Source organism: Haliotis asinina, chromosome 4, assembly GCF_037392515.1.
Source record: "Haliotis asinina isolate JCU_RB_2024 chromosome 4, JCU_Hal_asi_v2, whole genome shotgun sequence".
In the NCBI taxonomy this organism is placed as follows: domain Eukaryota; kingdom Metazoa; phylum Mollusca; class Gastropoda; order Lepetellida; family Haliotidae; genus Haliotis; species Haliotis asinina.
This window is the reverse complement of record NC_090283.1, coordinates 18,344,953-18,362,284: the sequence shown is the minus strand read 5'-3', so window position 1 is coordinate 18,362,284 and position 17,332 is coordinate 18,344,953. Positions and strand designations below refer to the sequence as shown.

Sequence of the window (17,332 nt, the reverse complement as noted above, 5' to 3'; positions counted from 1 at the left end):
ACTAGAAATGACCTTCACACATTGTGCCCATGTGGGGATCAAACCGGGACACTAGAAATGGGTTTCAAACATTATGCCCATGTGGGGATCAAACCGGGACACTAGAAATGACCTTCACACATTATGCCCATGTGGGGATCAAACCGGGACACTAGAAATGGGTTTCAGACATTATGCCCATGTGGGGATCAAACCGGGACACCAGAAATTGGTTTCACATATTGTGCCCGTGTGGGAATCAAACCGGGACACCAGAAAATGGGCTTCACACATTGTGCCCGTGTGGTAATCAAACCGGGACACCGGAAAATGGGCTTCACACATTGTGCCCATGTAGGAATCAAACTGGGACACCAGAAATGACCTTCACACATCATGCCCATGTGGGAATCAAACCGGGACACCAGAAATGGGCTTCACACATTGTGCGAACGCTTTAACCACTGGGAAAACCCTCTGCCCCGATGATGATAGGAACAATTACACACTGTTTGACCAAAACAAATGAGGTGCCTTCACAATATGGATGTTTTGAAATGGTGTTACAAAGGCAGAAGGAAAATGAGCCATCCATCTTGGTGAATGACAATCAATATGTATACTTGGGATGAAAACCAGACCAAGTTCTCAGAATTGTTTAGCAAGATAGGCGAGTATCAACCGCCACGGTCGGTAACAGTTAGTCGTGCAGGCTGTCCCGATCGAAAAAATTTAAGTGATCAAGAAACATTGCAATACCATATACAGTGGAGTGAGTGAGTGAGAGAGTTTACTTTTACGCCACACTCAGCAATATTCCAGCTATATGGCGGTGGTCTGTAAATAATCGAGTCTGGACCAGACAATCCAGTGATCAACAACATGAGCATCGATCTGTGCAACTGGGAACCGATGACATGTGTCAACCAAGTCAGAGAGCCTGACCACCCGATCCCGTTAGTCGCCTCTTACGACAAGCTGAGTCGCCTTTTATGGCAAGCATGGGTTGCTGAAGTCCTATTCTACCCCGGGACCTTCATGGGTCATATACAGTGGAAGCTGTCTAATCTGGCATTCATTGGGACTGATGAAATAATCTGCTTTAGATAATGTGCCGGATTGCTGTTGACCACTGGATTGTCTGGTCAAAAGTAAACTCTTGAAGGACTGGAATACACTGGTAGATTGTTAATGTGACGTCAAGTAAGTGAGTGAGTGGGTGAGTTTAGTTTTGAGCCGCACTCAGCAATATTACAGCCATAAGGCGTCGGTCTGTAAATAATCGAGTCTGGACCAGACAATCAGGCGATAAACAGCTTGAGCATCGATCTGCGCAACTGGGAACCGATGACACGTGTCAGCTTCGTCAGCGCGCCTGACCACTCGATCCCCTTAGTAGCCTCTTACGACAAGCTTTTATGGCAAGTATGGGTTGCTATTCCACTCCGGACCTTCAGGGGTCTGGCGCTGCATAAATCACGTAAACATTAATGAGGAAACTCAATTCGTGTTAAGACCGTTCGGTAGAGGTACGCATGAAGTTTTGTAAGTAATAAATGTGATCCTACATGCATGGACACAAAACTGTCAAATGTCAACTTGAGTTCCTGTCTATAGATAGAATAACAGACGTATACTGAAAGGTCCTGTTTCAGCATACGGATACAGCAACTTGTAGTTTTATCATAATCAGGAGACAAACATACTGTGGTGGGAAATCAGAGGTATATAACGAAATTGTAATAGCTCTAAATTTGATTTAAAATCGAACGCTTTTCTCAAAATGCAGATAAAATATAAATACCAAACACAGACATTACATTTAAATTTTATTCCATTTTCACAATCATTGAAAATTGGCCAGTTGAGTTTACCGGGGTGGATACAATATATTTGGTTACTCAAAGGAAAATTAGGACACCCAGTTGAGACAAATTCAAGCGAGTATGAGTCATAACTCAATGGCCTGTAACATTTTCTCTAGATCTCAACACCTTATCAATTCTGAGTACTTCTCGTAAGCAGAGGTTGCAGTAAGCTAACACATTCAAATGAGGAATATTGTGTAACAGAAAGTTATATAGAGCTTTCTTACTCGCCCGTTGAAGATACTGCAGTGTAATATTTTACAGCAATTTTACACTAGTGTAATACCGCTTGACGTATGACGTAAAAATGGTTTAAAGTTGTGACGTCATAATGCTAATGTCGCTGTCGCAATTTTCCTAGACCCTGCTTGACTCTGTAAGGAATTTCACGGCAGTTTCTGTCAATTTATGTTGGCGAGTAATAAACAGAATACTAAACTCGCTTCCGTGAAATATCATTTTTTATTAAACTCGTTAAAGATTTAGTATCAAACTCGCTTTCGCTCGTTTGATACTAAATCATTAACTCGTTTAATAAAAATGGTATTACACGGAAGGTCGTTTAGTATCCTCTATAGATATAATACCGACGTGCAATAACAACTTACAGAGACATCATATCAATAAGTGGCAAAGTCACTAGCTAAACAAAACAGAGAATCGTACTTCTGGGCAGAACCGAAACCCAAGACATTTTCAGGAGAGGCTGCCGAAGTCTGTCACTAATCCAGCACCGCTTGCCACTAAAGCTGTTTAACGTCGCCCGATTTGACGAACAGACCACGCTCCAATGGCACTTTCATCACATGACAACGTTGTTTCTTGAGCAGCTTAGCCATCTCCATGTGACCCCACACCTCTGCTATATCCGCTGCTGTCTGTCCCATCTTGGAAATGGCGTTAACGCCCACGACGTTCTGCGAGAGAATGTATTTCACCATCTCGACATTTCATCCCTGTGCGGTTTCACCGAGATCAACAACCGACATGTTTGCCCCTCGGCTGACAAGCAAGTCAATCACATGTAAGTTATATGCCCTCGCCATGCTGCTGATATCACCGGCGTCGTTCACAGTGAGGTATATAGATCCATTTTTGTCCAGAACTGTTATACCAGCCCTGTCAGTCAAAAGGACATTAAACAGATGTCTTTATCCTACCGTCATGCACAATATTTTAATTTCATTGGTCAACAAGTGTCCGTGTCCCCTGGGAAAAGTATTACCCGCTGCTACAGTAGCCGACAAATTCTCCGACGAGAAGCTGAATCGCTAGGAACTGTATGGTGTCATAACATGACAGTTCATTTAACCTGTTTCATCGCAGTTTTAAGCTTGTCGTGATATGTTGCGCTGATCCATTTGTTTGCATGTCGCTTAGTCGGTGATAAAAGGATATTTTGTGCATTTAACATGGAGTAATAAGCCTACCGGTTCGGATGACACTGCTACAAAGATATCTGCGTACATCACACCATATTAGAGAGAAGCCTACAGCTTATCGTATCCTCCAAATGCAGTGGCGTCCTCCCTGAGGGGCCATCTTACAACTATCCGCCACAAAAAATAGTCTTCATCCTTTATCTACCCAACTTCCAGAATGTCAATCAAAGAAGTCACGTGCTGCTGACATCAATGGAGTCGTTCCAGTCACGGCAGTGGTATGTTGCAACCATTATTGTCCAGAACTGAAATATTAGCTCTGTCAGTCAAAACAACATCAAATTGATGTCCGTGTCCTCCAAATTATGTGGCGTCTCCTTGTGTGTCCATCATACAACTCCCCGCCACTGACGCTGCCAAGAATCAAGATCTTGCTCACATCACATGACAACGTGATCTTTTCAGAAGTCTTACCACTTCCGGATGTTTCCACTGGTGAGCTATGTCTGCGGCTGTTTCACCCAATCTTGTCCTAGCGTTAACGTCCACGATATTCTTCGAGAGGATGTACTTCACCATATCCACATTTCCTCCTTCACAGGCAGTGTGGAGGATGTTTTGACCGATATCATCAACGACAGTCACGTCAGCGCCTACGCTAACAAGGAACTTAAACATGTCAACGTTTCCCCGCCATGCTGCACAAGACAATGGCGTCAGTCCATCGGTCCCTCTACTGTTGACGTCCATCCCATCCAAGCACAGGATATGTTTGACCATCTCAATACTGTTTCCTCTACAGGCCCAGTGAAGTACGCTGCAACCGTGGTTGTCCACTAGAGAAATATCAGCTCCTTCTGTCACGAGGAAATCGAACAGGTCTCTGTTCCCTCCACATGCTGCCTTCATCAAAGGTGTACTCATTATGGAGTCTCTAGTATTGATGTCCTCCTGGCCTTGAGATACGATGAATTTCACTCGGGTCAGATCTCCATTCAAACAGGCCTTGTGGATCTTGACCTCAGAGTCAGGCCCTTGTGGGGGGCTGTCTGTCGTCGTTGATGTTGGTGGCGTCGTTGATGTTGCTGCAACGTGGAGTACAATACATATTCAAGTATTAAACTGGCTGGTTGTATTCATGCATGAGCGTTTAAACAAACAGAAGCACATTCTTACACACTTTCAAGTAAATAATATGTCTAACGGATGCTGTTCCCATACAGATCAAATATCACAGATCACAGTTTTATTCACTATTTCAGGCCTCCTTCAGTACAGTTTGTGTGTTTCTTCACATTGCACAGGCACATACATTACCGGATCTAACTCCATAATTCTGAAAATTAGACGAAAGTTAGTGCTACTTTATTTCTAGATATTTTCACATGACTGGATTAACATAATGTCACTGCACTATAACAGCAAGTTTCTACTCGAGACAATACTGCGCGGTCTGGTGGGAGACAAATCCTTTGGAATGGTGAATCATGTTTCACTCTGTATTCATAGCCGACATTTACAAGGTATAAGCTCCGATGTCTCCATTATACCCAGGATGCATCTCCTGGTCCGGTGATTTCATTACCTCCCTTTGCAAGCTCTGCATTCTCACAGTAACCAATCAGCTAGATTGCCGTTACAACCGAGCTTGCGAGTGTCATCAAAGATAGCGGTTGCAGCTGCGAAGGTTTGTTCGCAGTGGGACTCAGATTCGGGGGAAATCATACAAATTGAGAGGTCTGGAAAATATGTATATACAAGACCTCCTTCTACCCCTTTCAAAGAACCTTTGCATGGGTTGTGTTGCCAAGTTTAGTCGGTTATATAATTTTAAAAGTGAAAGTGTGTTGTAATTTGTACGCTGAACTTCCAAACGTGGATTATATAAGCCAGCCAAGGCAGGTAATAAATTCATTGGCCTGAACCGTAGATGCACCCAGGGTATAGTGAAGATTCATCGGAACGTATACCCTGGAGGTATCAAGCGTGAGAATTGTGTGGTTGGAGAGATTTCTTTTGTGTCATTCCGATATGCTACGATGAGACATTGTCTCCTTTTTAGTGATAGACTTTCAGGACTGAGACACACACCCTGAGCATTTAACGCCAGGTTTCAAATAGTGGCACTGCTTCTTTGTAATCAAGGACATGTGATTATATGCTGTAACCCATTGGGTCGACTTTAAAGACTGACTGTTTGTTAGCTGTTTATCCCTGCGCTCGGCGATATCCCAGATGCTGGCCCGTACCCCTTATATTCACAGGACCTCGTGTCACTGCGAGGATTAACGTTTTTGTTGTTTTTTTTTTAAAAAAAAAACAAAAACAAACAAACATAAAAAAAATTGAGATGACCCCCCCCCCCCCCCCCCCACCCTACTTAAAGCGTTTCAAGCCATGGGTCATCTCAAATTTTACATTTTTTTCAAATCTTTAATCCTCGCAATGACAGGGGGTCCTGTGGTTATGTTGGGCCACTTGACGTAATTTCCACAGACTTACGTGTCAGATTAGAGTGGCATAAATACTTTTCACGAATTTAATTTTCGTAAGAACATCTTGCACATTCGTGAGGAATTATCTTACCTATAATCACATATTTTTTGTTGAATTTTCCGTTGCTTTTTTATTAAATGGCAACAAATTAAACAACATACGTACAGTGGCGAGAACCCGTTTAACATTGCGGCTTATGGCACTGTGCATTGCGAGTACGTGAGTTGATGCAATGTGATGTCAGTAGTAAAACAGTAGTCGGAAAACTCAACTTAAACTATGTGCGCAAATCGGAGATAATTCCACATGTATTTGTAATTTTTACAAGGATCCACCCTAAACTCACTTCATGAAAATCATTTACTCGACAGTGAAATAGCGTGCAAGTTTTTGGAAATAGCATCAAGAGGCCCAATATAGATGGTGCAGGTGTGTATATGGCGGCGCTATGTAAATAACTGAGGATGGACAAGAGTGAATTTAGTTTTACGCCGCACACAGCAACATTCCAGCTATATGGCGGCGGTCTGTAAATAATCGAGTCTGGACCAGACAATCCAGTGATCAACAACATGAGCATCGATCTGCGCAACTGGGAACCGATGACATGTGTCAACCAAGTCAGCAAGCCTGATCACCCGATCCCGTTAGTCACCTTCTACGACAAACATAGTCGCCCTTTATGGCAAGCATGTGTTGCTGAGGGTCTGTTCTACCTCGGGACCTAGTATGGACAAGACAATCCAGTGAGCATCCATATACCCAATGGAGATAGGTGTCAGAAGACCAGCTCTATCAGATCTTTACGGGTCTGTTTCTGTGAAACAGTACACCATAATAACCTGAGACATTGTCCTCACAGCCATATGTCAAATACAAACATTGTCTCTCCATAGTTACAAACATCTGAAGTAAAACAATGCCCTTGTGTAGGTATGGAACTGCAAGATCTGACACCTTGTCTCCATGTAAGTTTAGACCTGATTGTGTCGCGGTATTGTCTGTGTAATTATTGACCGGAGTCTTTTGAGGTATTGTCAATATGTATTTATTGGCCTGAGTCAATTAAGACATTATATCTCCGCATCTATAGACCTGAGGCATTTGAGGTATTGTCCCCGAGTTATTATAGGCCGAGGTGACTTGGGGTATTGTTTATATGTATTTATAGACCTGAGTCATTTGAGGTATTGTCCCCGAGTTATTATAGGCCGAGGTGACTTGGGGTATTGCTTATATGTATTTATAGACCTGAGTCATTTGAGGTATTGTCCCCGAGTTATTATAGGCCGAGGTGACTTGGGGTATTGCTTATATGTATTTATAGACCTGAGTCATTTGAGGTATTGTCCCCGAGTTATTATAGGCCGAGGTGACTTGGGGTATTGCTTATATGTATTTATAGACCTGAGTCATTTGAGGTATTGTCCCCGAGTTATTATAGGCCGAGGTGACTTGGGGTATTGCTTATATGTATTTATAGACCTGAGTCATTTGAGGTATTGTCCCCGAGTTATTATAGGCCGAGGTGACTTGGGGTATTGCTTATATGTATTTATAGACCTGAGTCATTTGAGGTATTGTCCCCGAGTTATTATAGGCCGAGGTGACTTGGGGTATTGCTTATATGTATTTATAGACCTGAGTCATTTGAGGTATTGTCCCCGAGTTATTATAGGCCGAGGTGACTTGGGGTATTGTTTATATGTATTTATAGACCTGAGTCATTTGAGGTATTGTCCCCGAGTTATTATAGGCCGAGGTGACTTGGGGTATTGCTTATATGTATTTATAGACCTGAGTCATTTGAGGTATTGTCCCCGAGTTATTATAGGCCGAGGTGACTTGGGGTATTGCTTATATGTATTTATAGACCTGAGTCATTTGAGGTATTGTCCCCGAGTTATTATAGGCCGAGGTGACTTGGGGTATTGCTTATATGTATTTATAGACCTGAGTCATTTGAGGTATTGTCCCCGAGTTATTATAGGCCGAGGTGACTTGGGGTATTGTTTATATGTATTTATAGACCTGAGTCATTTGAGGTATTGTCCCCGAGTTATTATAGGCCGAGGTGACTTGGGGTATTGCTTATATGTATTTATAGACCTGAGTCAAATTGAGATATTATCATGACTTGTGTATTCAGGTATTGTCTCTGGCTAATTAGAGACCAGAATGAATTGAGGTAATGTCTGTATGTATTTATAGACCTGAGTCATTTGAGGTATTGTCCCCGAGTTATTATAGGCCGAGGTGACTTGGGGTATTGCTTATATGTATTTATAGACCTGAGTCATTTGAGGTATTGTCCCCGAGTTATTATAGGCCGAGGTGACTTGGGGTATTGCTTATATGTATTTATAGACCTGAGTCATTTGAGGTATTGTCCCCGAGTTATTATAGGCCGAGGTGACTTGGGGTATTGTTTATATGTATTTATAGACCTGAGTCAAATTGAGATATTATCATGACTTGTGTATTCAGGTATTGTCTCTGGCTAATTAGAGACCAGAATGAATTGAGGTAATGTCTGTATGTATTTATAGACCTGAGTCATTTGAGGTATTGTCCCCGAGTTATTATAGGCCGAGGTGACTTGGGGTATTGCTTATATGTATTTATAGACCTGAGTCATTTGAGGTATTGTCCCCGAGTTATTATAGGCCGAGGTGACTTGGGGTATTGCTTATATGTATTTATAGACCTGAGTCATTTGAGGTATTGTCCCCGAGTTATTATAGGCCGAGGTGACTTGGGGTATTGTTTATATGTGTTTATAGACCTGAGTCAAATTGAGATATTATCATGACTTGTGTATTCAGGTATTGTCTCTGGCTAATTAGAGAAAGGAGTGAATTGAGGTAACGTCTATGTATTTATAGACCTGAGCCAATTGAGATAGTTTCCGTGTAATTATAGACCAGAGATAATTCAGTTATTATCGCTGTGTATTAATAGACTGAAGTCAATTGAGGAATTATGTTTGTGTAACTATAGACCAGCGTGAATTGAGATATTGTCTACATGTATTTGTACAAGTGACTCAGCTGAGGTATTGTCTGTATGTATACATTGTAGACCTGAGTCATGTGAGGTATTATACTTGTGTACCATAGACCAGCGTGAATTGAGATACTGTCTGTATGTATTTTAAGACCCGAGTCAATTGAGGCATTATGTTTGTGTAACTACAGGCAATTGAATCAACTGAGGTACTATTTCTCGGTAATTTCTGACGTGACATATTATATCTCTGTAATTACAGGCCTGAGTGAATTGATGTATTATATTTGTATAATTAATGAAACGAGTGAATTGAAGTATGGTCTATATGTATTTACAGACCTAGGTCAATTGAAGCTTTATGTTTGTGTAACTATAGGCCTGAGTGAAATCTCTGTGTAATTAAAGACCTAAATGAATTTAGGTATTATCTCAAGTATTTGTACTTTTGTACTTGATTGTATTGTATCCCTGTAATTGTCTAGGTGTAGCATCCGACCTAATGAACTGCAATATTGTCTGTGTAATTATTGTCATTTGTGTACAATAGAGCAAAGTGAGTAAGTGAATTGTCTCTGAGTGGGGGTGGGTGCGGGTGTGTCATTCAACTTACATACCCCCTTGTAATACAAACAGATCTGACACAAAGCGACTTGAAACTATGCTCGTTTGCTAAACAACTTTTATCCTAAGTTGAATGAAATTCTGAGACTAAAATGTTCAACTGACAATTAAGGTATATTAAATTATGAGGATTCGCAACCTTATTTACTTTATTGTTCAAAGTGAATTAAATTTATCGGTACGTTTTCAATGCAAACACTGTATACTTCAGACGACATATGGGCGACAGACTATGATGTCTGGAGTCTGGAATGACTACTGTTACGCCGCTTTTGACTGCTTAGTAAAACGTATTGATCCAGGTAAACCTCGCGCTGTCGAAGTTTTCCGGAATTCGTACACAATAGCACTGTTTATGTCTTTTTGATAACCTACACATGCACTGACCATCTTCCGCGTGTTGTTCATGTCGATCTGGTTTGTCGTCCATGTCGCTCACGTGGAACAGGAGTCAGTGTAAGTCTTGTTCCCCGGTCTGAATATCACGACACTCGTTGTGCACTTCCGTGCTATTCGTCTGCCATGAGGCGTATAGAAGGAGCGCTCTGATTGGTTCCTCCTCACCAATGACTTTACAATCGCAAAAGGCGGGAAACTCAAACGTAAACTCAATCTTACCATCGGTCAAATAGATAGACACACACGGAGGTATTGACATTGTTTATGTGTTATCCTAAATTGCACACGGGAACCTCTTCCGAAACTGGTACGCAATAGCACCGTTTACTGTTTATCCTAAACTGTGCACGGGAACCTCTTTATGGAGAGTTAAAACAGGAAGACATGTCTATGTGACTATATACATCTCAGAGAAACAAAACTCTCAGCTTTTGAATAGATGAAAAATGTATTGGCTTTTACTTTGCTGAATCATATGTTGTTTATTCGCTAACCTTACTTTCTTTTTTTACATCACTTTTACAGATTGTGAAATTAAACTATCGGTCAAAGGAAACTTATATTGTGGCTCATAATGACGATACCAAGACAATTATGATAAAAATATTATATATTAATTGTTTATTGTGCAGAATGTAACCATTTACCAAGCATGAAGTAGAATAACCAATGTCTAATCGACAGCAATCTGGTCACGAAAGCACAAGACATGTCAAAATGAAATCACAGATCATTCACAAGGTGTGTTTCAGTCACATTATGGAACTGCCAGAACCTTCGGTAGCGTGAGTGACAAACCCTTGACTCAATACATACCAAAACAGGTTTTCTCGGAAACAGGCCATTCTCGGAAAGCAGACGTCGTCGTACTACAATTCGTCCGCGGATCAGGTGTTCCGAGGCCGTCGGCGTCGTTGACGTCGCCGTGACGATTCTCGGGTGTCTTGTACGATTGTAGCGGTCTTCAGCAGGCGTGGTACGTAACCCTTGGTCTACCCGTTTTTGGACGGTCTTTGTGTCTGGCTCCCGTGCCGTCAACAATTAAGTTCCTGATGGCTGCTTGACTGCAAATGAAGAGTCTTAATTGCAACATGACGTTGCATACCAGTATCTCTGTCCCGTTCGACTTGTGAGAGTATTTCTGTGATATTCTTTTTGATACTGCATTATTGCACTGTTCCACATCTGTATTTATGTAAGAATTGTGCACGAGTATTTACATCAAAATCCAACATGCTGGGTTTTTTTAATTTTTCATTCCAGCACGAAATTCACTTAATCATGGACTTATGCTTTGCTGTTCGACCACAGAATGTGTTTTGGCGAATGTTTTCTGAAAACATTTCACTTTATGTCAAAACCTGTAATTGCGAAAACATTAATTTAAAAGGGATGATGTATATTTTGCCCGGTATTATATATAAGTTTTATCGATTTATCGATAATTTGTTCCTCTTGAATGAACAGAGGGCTAGCCTAAAGGTTAAAGCTTCCGCTCGTCATGATGGAGACCCGGTTCAATTCCCAACATGGATACAATGTGTGAAGCCCATTTCTGCTATCGCCTGTCGCAACATGGCTAAAAACATACTCACTACATGTATTAATACTAGTTTTAATGTTTACTGTGATCATGGCTATGGACTGGAGCTTCAGCGATCTTCCATATCATTGTATCCAAAGGAAAGTTCATGTTTTGTCTGACAGCAAATGGGTGAGTGAGTTGTTTTACGCCGCACACATCCATATTCAAGCTATATGACGGTGTTCTAAAATAATCGAGTCAGGACCAGACAGTCCAGTGATCAACAACATGAGCATCGATCTGCGCAACTGGGAACCAATGACGTGTCAACCATGTCAGCGAGCCTGACCACCCGATCCCGTTAGTCTCATCTTACGACAAGCGTAGTCGCCTTTTACGGCAAGCATGGGTTGCTGAAGGCCTATTCTACCCCGGACTTCACGGGTGGCAGCAAATGAGTGTAGTACTGCAGGTGTGGCGTAACACAAAAATACCTATTACCTATTCATTTTGGGTGAATTTTGCCGATAATGGCCACCCTAAAAAACAATGGACGACGGAGTACGGGATGAAACATTTATTGAAGCAGCCAAGGTTATAAATATATTTTTTTAGTATGTCAGTATAGCTGTAAACAGAAAACCATGAAACACGTTTCATGACAACACGTTTAAATGCATGCTGGAAGATCGTACACTCTGGACTTTGCCATGTTACTATCCACCCATACTATCCACACACAGTCCGACCACGGCTATATAAATATCATCATTCTCAACCACACTCTGGTTCAGCGACCATGTTCTTCATCGATGTTTTACACTAACTTAGAGATAAGACAGAAAGGCTGTGTCGTCACAATAAATGTAAATGTACATCTCAGGAATACAGATAAAAATAGCATGGAATTTAGTTCCACGTTTTAGTGCTGTCACAGCCGCTGTGTCCAACGCGGTACGTATTCACATACGACCCGACCACGGCAGCCCTATGTGTGTATTACTGTTTCTCTGAACTGAAACATGTCCAAGTTACATTCATTCCTTTCGAAGTGTCCTAACCTATTGTTGAGATGATACCCATATCTAGAGCAAGGTGTTAGAAGACACCACACGTGCTACATCTGCTTAACTGTGGGACAGAGGCTGCTGAACTCTGTCACCCATGCACTCATGCAACCTCGCTCGCCACTATGATTTGACGAACAGGCCACGTTCCAGTGGCACTTACGAGGGGCGTTCATTAAAGATTTCTCTTGACCCACTTGCAGAGGACTCAAGCTTGGTGGAACGAAATTTGGCACTTAGTAGTCCTTCTCTACATAGCAACCACAAGAGTTACACACTCTTTTCCATCGCTTTTTGCAACTATCATCATGGGCAAACTGACAAACCGTAAAACGGCGATCTTCCAAACTGACAGTCTCCACTTGACGGACAGTGCCTTCGTCAATGGCTGAATGAGGTCGACCAGGAATGGGAGCAGTTTCCACAGATTTCCGAACACATTAAAACTGACAATGCCCGTGTTTAACTACGTCATAAGATGGGACATCCTCCCATGAGTTGCTTTCATTTCATCAAAGGTCTGTTTGGGGTGCGACCTTTCAAGTACAAAAAAATGATCACTGTTCGGTACTCAACTGTCTCCATTCTCACACCTTACTTCAATATAACGCTTGTCAAAATAGCTTTCATAGTTCAATGCTGAAAATTACCCCATGACCAATAGATATATCTGTCTGGAAGTTTCAACCTCATGTAAAAACCAGAAGTGTGTCGGGGCCGTGAAGTCTTTAATGAACGCCCCTCGTACATCACACGGCAACGTTGTTTTTCACCAACTTCCTTGTGATCCCACGCCTGTATTGATCTGACGAACAGCACTTACATCACATGACAGCGTTCTTTCTTCAGCAGCTTTGCCACTTCCTTGTGATCCCACACCTCTGCTATATCCGCTGCTGTCTGCCCCATCTTGGACCTGGCGTTAACGTCCACGACGTTCTGCGAGAGAATGTATTTCACCATCTCGACATTTCCTCCCTGTGCGGTCCAGTGAAGGATGGTCTCACCGAGATCATCAACGACTGACATGTCTGCCCCTCGGCTGACAAGGAACTCAACCACGTGTTTATGTCCTCGCCATGCTGCTGATACCACTGGCGTCGTTCCGCCAGTCCCTTTATTGTTGACGCCCATCCCTTCCATGGACAGGATATATTCGACCATCTCAATATTTCCGCCTCTGCAGGACCAGTGAAGTATACTGCAGCCATTGTTGTCCAATACAGAAACATCAGCTCCTTCACCCAAGAGAAAATCAAACAACTCTCTGTGTCCTCCAAATGCTGCAGTCATGAGAGGGGTTCTCCCTACGGCGTCCTTCCTGGCGATGTCCTCCTTACATTGAGATAAAAGGTATCTCACGCGATCAAGGTCTCCATGCAAACAAGCTCTTTCAATGTTGGCATCGGATCCAGGTTCCTGTTGAGGGGTTGATGAGGCTGTAAAGTGTAGTAAATAACAGGTATTAGGCTGTTTGTATTCGTTTGTGTTTATGAGTACATTCAGTTATAGAGAAACATGTCATAATCAAACACGACATTGTGTGTGTGTGGTTACACATATGTGTGAACTGACACACTGTGTGTGTGGATACAGATCTGTGTGAACTGACACACTGTGTGGTTACAGATCTGTGTGAACTAACTGAAACACTGTTCCTCTTTTTCTTGAGACCTGAGTGAAGTGATACATTGTGTGTGTATTTACAGATCTGTGTGATCTGACACATTGTGTATTTACAGATCGGTGTGAATTGAGACTTTTGTGTGCGTGCGTGCGCGCGCGCGTGTGTGTGTGTTTACAGACCTGTGTGAACCGAGACATTGTGTGTGTGTGGTTACAGATCTGTGTGAACTGAAACATTGTTCCTCTTTGTCTTGTACAGGCCTCTGTGAACCGAGACGTGTGGTTACAGATCAGTGTGAACTGACACACTGTGTGTTTACAGATCTGTGTGAACGGAAACATTGTTCCTCTTTGTCTTGAGACCTGCGTGAACTGAGATGATTGTTCCTGTCTATTTTGAGACCAACTGAGACACTGTGTGTATTTACAGACCTGTGTGAACTGAGACACTGTGCATTTACAGACCGGTGTCAATTGAGACGTGCGTGCATGCGTGTGATGTGTGTATTTAGGGATCTGTGTGAACAAAGACATCGTGTGTGTGGTTACAGATCTGTGTGAAATGAGACAGTGTGTGTGTGTGTGTTTTACAGACCTGTGTGAACCGAGACGAGTGTTTACAGATCAGTGTGAACTGACACACTGTGTGTGTGGTTACAGATCTGTGTGAAATGAAACATTGTTCCTCTGTATCTTGTGTGAACTGAGACATTGTTCCTGTTTGTGTAAACACAGAGACCAACTGAGATAGTGTGTGTGCACGTGTTTATTTAGATACCTGAGTGAACTGAGACACAGTGTGTGTATTTACAGACTTGTATGAAGTGAGACTCTGTGTTTACAGACCTGTGTAAACTGAGACATGTGTATCTACAGACCTGTGTGAAGTGAGACACTGTGTGTTTACAGACCTCTGTAAACTGGGACATTGTGTATTTACACTAGCTGTATGTTTACAGACCTGTGTAAAGTGAGACATTATGTGTATCTACAGATCTGTGTGAAGTGAGACACTAGCTGTGTGTTTACAGACCTGTGTGAAGTGAGACATTATGTGTATCTACAGACCTGTGTGAACTGAGACATTGTGCCTGTTTATTGAGAGACCTGTATGAGTGAAGTGAGACACTGTTTATTTTTCATATAAAGGATAAAGATGTCAATGTGAAAGAGTTTACACATAGGACCAAATGTCGACCAGATATCATCTCTCTGCAAAGAGAAACTGGCATGTTGTGTAAGTGTCGCTTGAATAACTGCTTATTGATTATGATGAAATCATGCATTAATACAGTTTAAACAGAGACCGTAAACATCAATACAGTTTCAACAGAGGACGTAAATTCATTGTCTATGTCAGTTATCTGCGGAACATGCTGCCCCGAAATGGTGACTGATGCATGATCACGCGCACCTTGATCTCGTCTTGTCTGTCTGAACGATGTAACGAACACCGACATCACAGTCTACTATTTATATATTGATGTTTAGGACCTGGCGTACTTAACCCGAGGCTATATTCATCTGATTCCCATTTCACGCAAAGTGCACGTGCACTGACCATCTGCCATGCCCTGGACATGAGGTTCGTCCACGTCTCTATCGCTGCGAACGTGAAATAGCGTCGTTCTACCGTACTGTCCTATTGTGCTGTCTCAGTGCTTGTGGGTCCTTCCGTGTTGTTCGTCAGCCATGAGTCGTATAGAACGAGCACGATGATTGGTTTACTAGCACATTAAATTCGTTAGCTTTGCGACTAAAATCTTAACGTTCCCACTCATTATAGAAACAACAACAATCGAAGATCTCAAGACTCTTAATGTATGATGTCATACTTAAAGAGTCATTCTTAATTCCTGGTAAAAGTTGCTTCCGTTCCCCCATCCCAAATGATATTTATTAATTGATACTTAATAGAACTACTACAAACACGTACGTACTGCATTTGAGGATGACTCATAATAGTAATCAATTGCAACAAGCACGTGTAGTGAAATTTCATTTTCATACATGCACATCTGGTACTTCCACTAGCAAGTGATCTCCACTGTAGAAAATAGGGATAAGCGCGTGTGTTTGTGTGTGTGTGTGTGTGTGTGTGTGTGTGTGTGTGTGTGTGTGTGATATCATGATTTTTATGGATTTGCAAGTACAAGATCGATGAACCCCCTCCACAACATGTGTACAAAATTCATGACGGACTGTAGTTGAATATTTGGAGATTCAGTTTTAGAAACCGTGCAGGCAGAATTATTGAATATAAAATATAACCTACCTGTAATATTCGCGACTGTAACTTAAACTGGTATTTGTTGTGGGCCCCTCGGTGGCATTGCTGGAGTGTTGCGTAAAAACTTATACTCACTGGCTTATAGATCAATCAGTGGTAATTAACAGTTGGGTGGATATGGACATGAGAAATGAAGGTCGAGGATCCCCCTGAACACACAAAATGGTCAACATTGTTATTTTTACTTGAGAGATGCGATAAGGGCACCGTGCATCGTCTTGCAAAACACGATCACACGATCACACGATCACACACACACACACACACACACACAGAGAGAGAGAGGTGTGTGTGTGTGTGTATATATACAGTATGGTTCAAAATTATTGAGAATAGCTAAAGCATTTCATATTATTAAACGAGAACAAATCAGATAAAATTGAATGTATTGTGAAAGTGAACTGACCTTTTCATGTTGTGTAGGTAACAATTTAATATTTTATCAAGTCTCCTTGAGCTTCACGGCACAGTCTAAGACGGGTAGGCATACTTCCTATCAGAGAGGTTAGTGTCTCGTGAGTTATGCTGTCCCAGTATCGGACCACTTCTCTCTTCATGTCTTCAATTTTTGTCAACCCCTTTTGATTCACACATTCCTTCATCATCCCCCAAATGTTCTCAATGGGATTTAAGTCAGGACTATATGCAGGAAATGGTAATGCAGTCACATTTTTCTCCTGAAACCACTGCTTGGCATGTTTTGCGGTGTGTTTAGGATCATTATCTTGCTGCAAAATCCAGTCATTTCCATAAAACACATGTGCACTTGGAAGCAGAAAATTATCTAATATGTTAGTGTAGCGTTGACTTGTCAGATTTCCCTCAAACACACACAGCGGGGTCGTTCCTAATAAGGATATCCCTCCCCATACATGAACCTTTGGGCTGTATTTAGGTCGTCGATACAACGGTGCTGACGCAGACTTTGTCAATATTTTCACATTATTGGGATATACCCATATTGAGCTTTCATCAGTAAAAATCACATTTTCCCAGTCAAAGTTTTCATGTGCCAAACACCACTCAACACGCCTGTCTTTATGTTCTTGTTTCATGAGAGGAGAAAGAAT

General features: G+C 41.9%; 2 protein-coding genes across 5 annotated transcripts; both read right to left on the bottom strand.

Moving 5' to 3' along the window:
• Nucleotides 1–1,795: 1,795 nt before the first annotated feature.
• Nucleotides 1,796–9,888, bottom strand: LOC137281344 (ankyrin repeat domain-containing protein 2-like). 2 transcript variants are annotated; one of them, XM_067812520.1, is made up of 2 exons: nt 9,743–9,888; nt 1,796–4,314 (listed from the first exon to the last, which is right to left on the bottom strand). In XM_067812520.1, exons 1-2 carry the CDS (start codon nt 9,783–9,785, stop codon nt 3,665–3,667), a joined length of 693 nt encoding a protein of 230 aa, XP_067668621.1. In that variant the 5' UTR covers nt 9,786–9,888; the 3' UTR covers nt 1,796–3,664. The 2 variants fall into 2 exon arrangements, with proteins under 2 accessions (XP_067668621.1, XP_067668620.1); XM_067812519.1 differs by having other exon boundaries at nt 9,731–9,877.
• A 1,953-nt stretch (nt 9,889–11,841) lies between these two features.
• On the bottom strand, nt 11,842–15,675 carry LOC137282310 (ankyrin repeat domain-containing protein 2-like). Of its 3 annotated transcripts, none has more exons than XM_067814051.1 (2): nt 15,387–15,675; nt 11,842–13,785 (listed from the first exon to the last, which is right to left on the bottom strand). In XM_067814051.1, exons 1-2 carry the CDS (start codon nt 15,430–15,432, stop codon nt 13,166–13,168), a joined length of 666 nt encoding a protein of 221 aa, XP_067670152.1. In that variant the 5' UTR covers nt 15,433–15,675; the 3' UTR covers nt 11,842–13,165. The 3 variants fall into 3 exon arrangements, with proteins under 3 accessions (XP_067670152.1, XP_067670154.1, XP_067670153.1); XM_067814053.1 differs by having other exon boundaries at nt 15,534–15,675; XM_067814052.1 differs by having other exon boundaries at nt 15,481–15,557.
• Nucleotides 15,676–17,332: the final 1,657 nt, after the last annotated feature.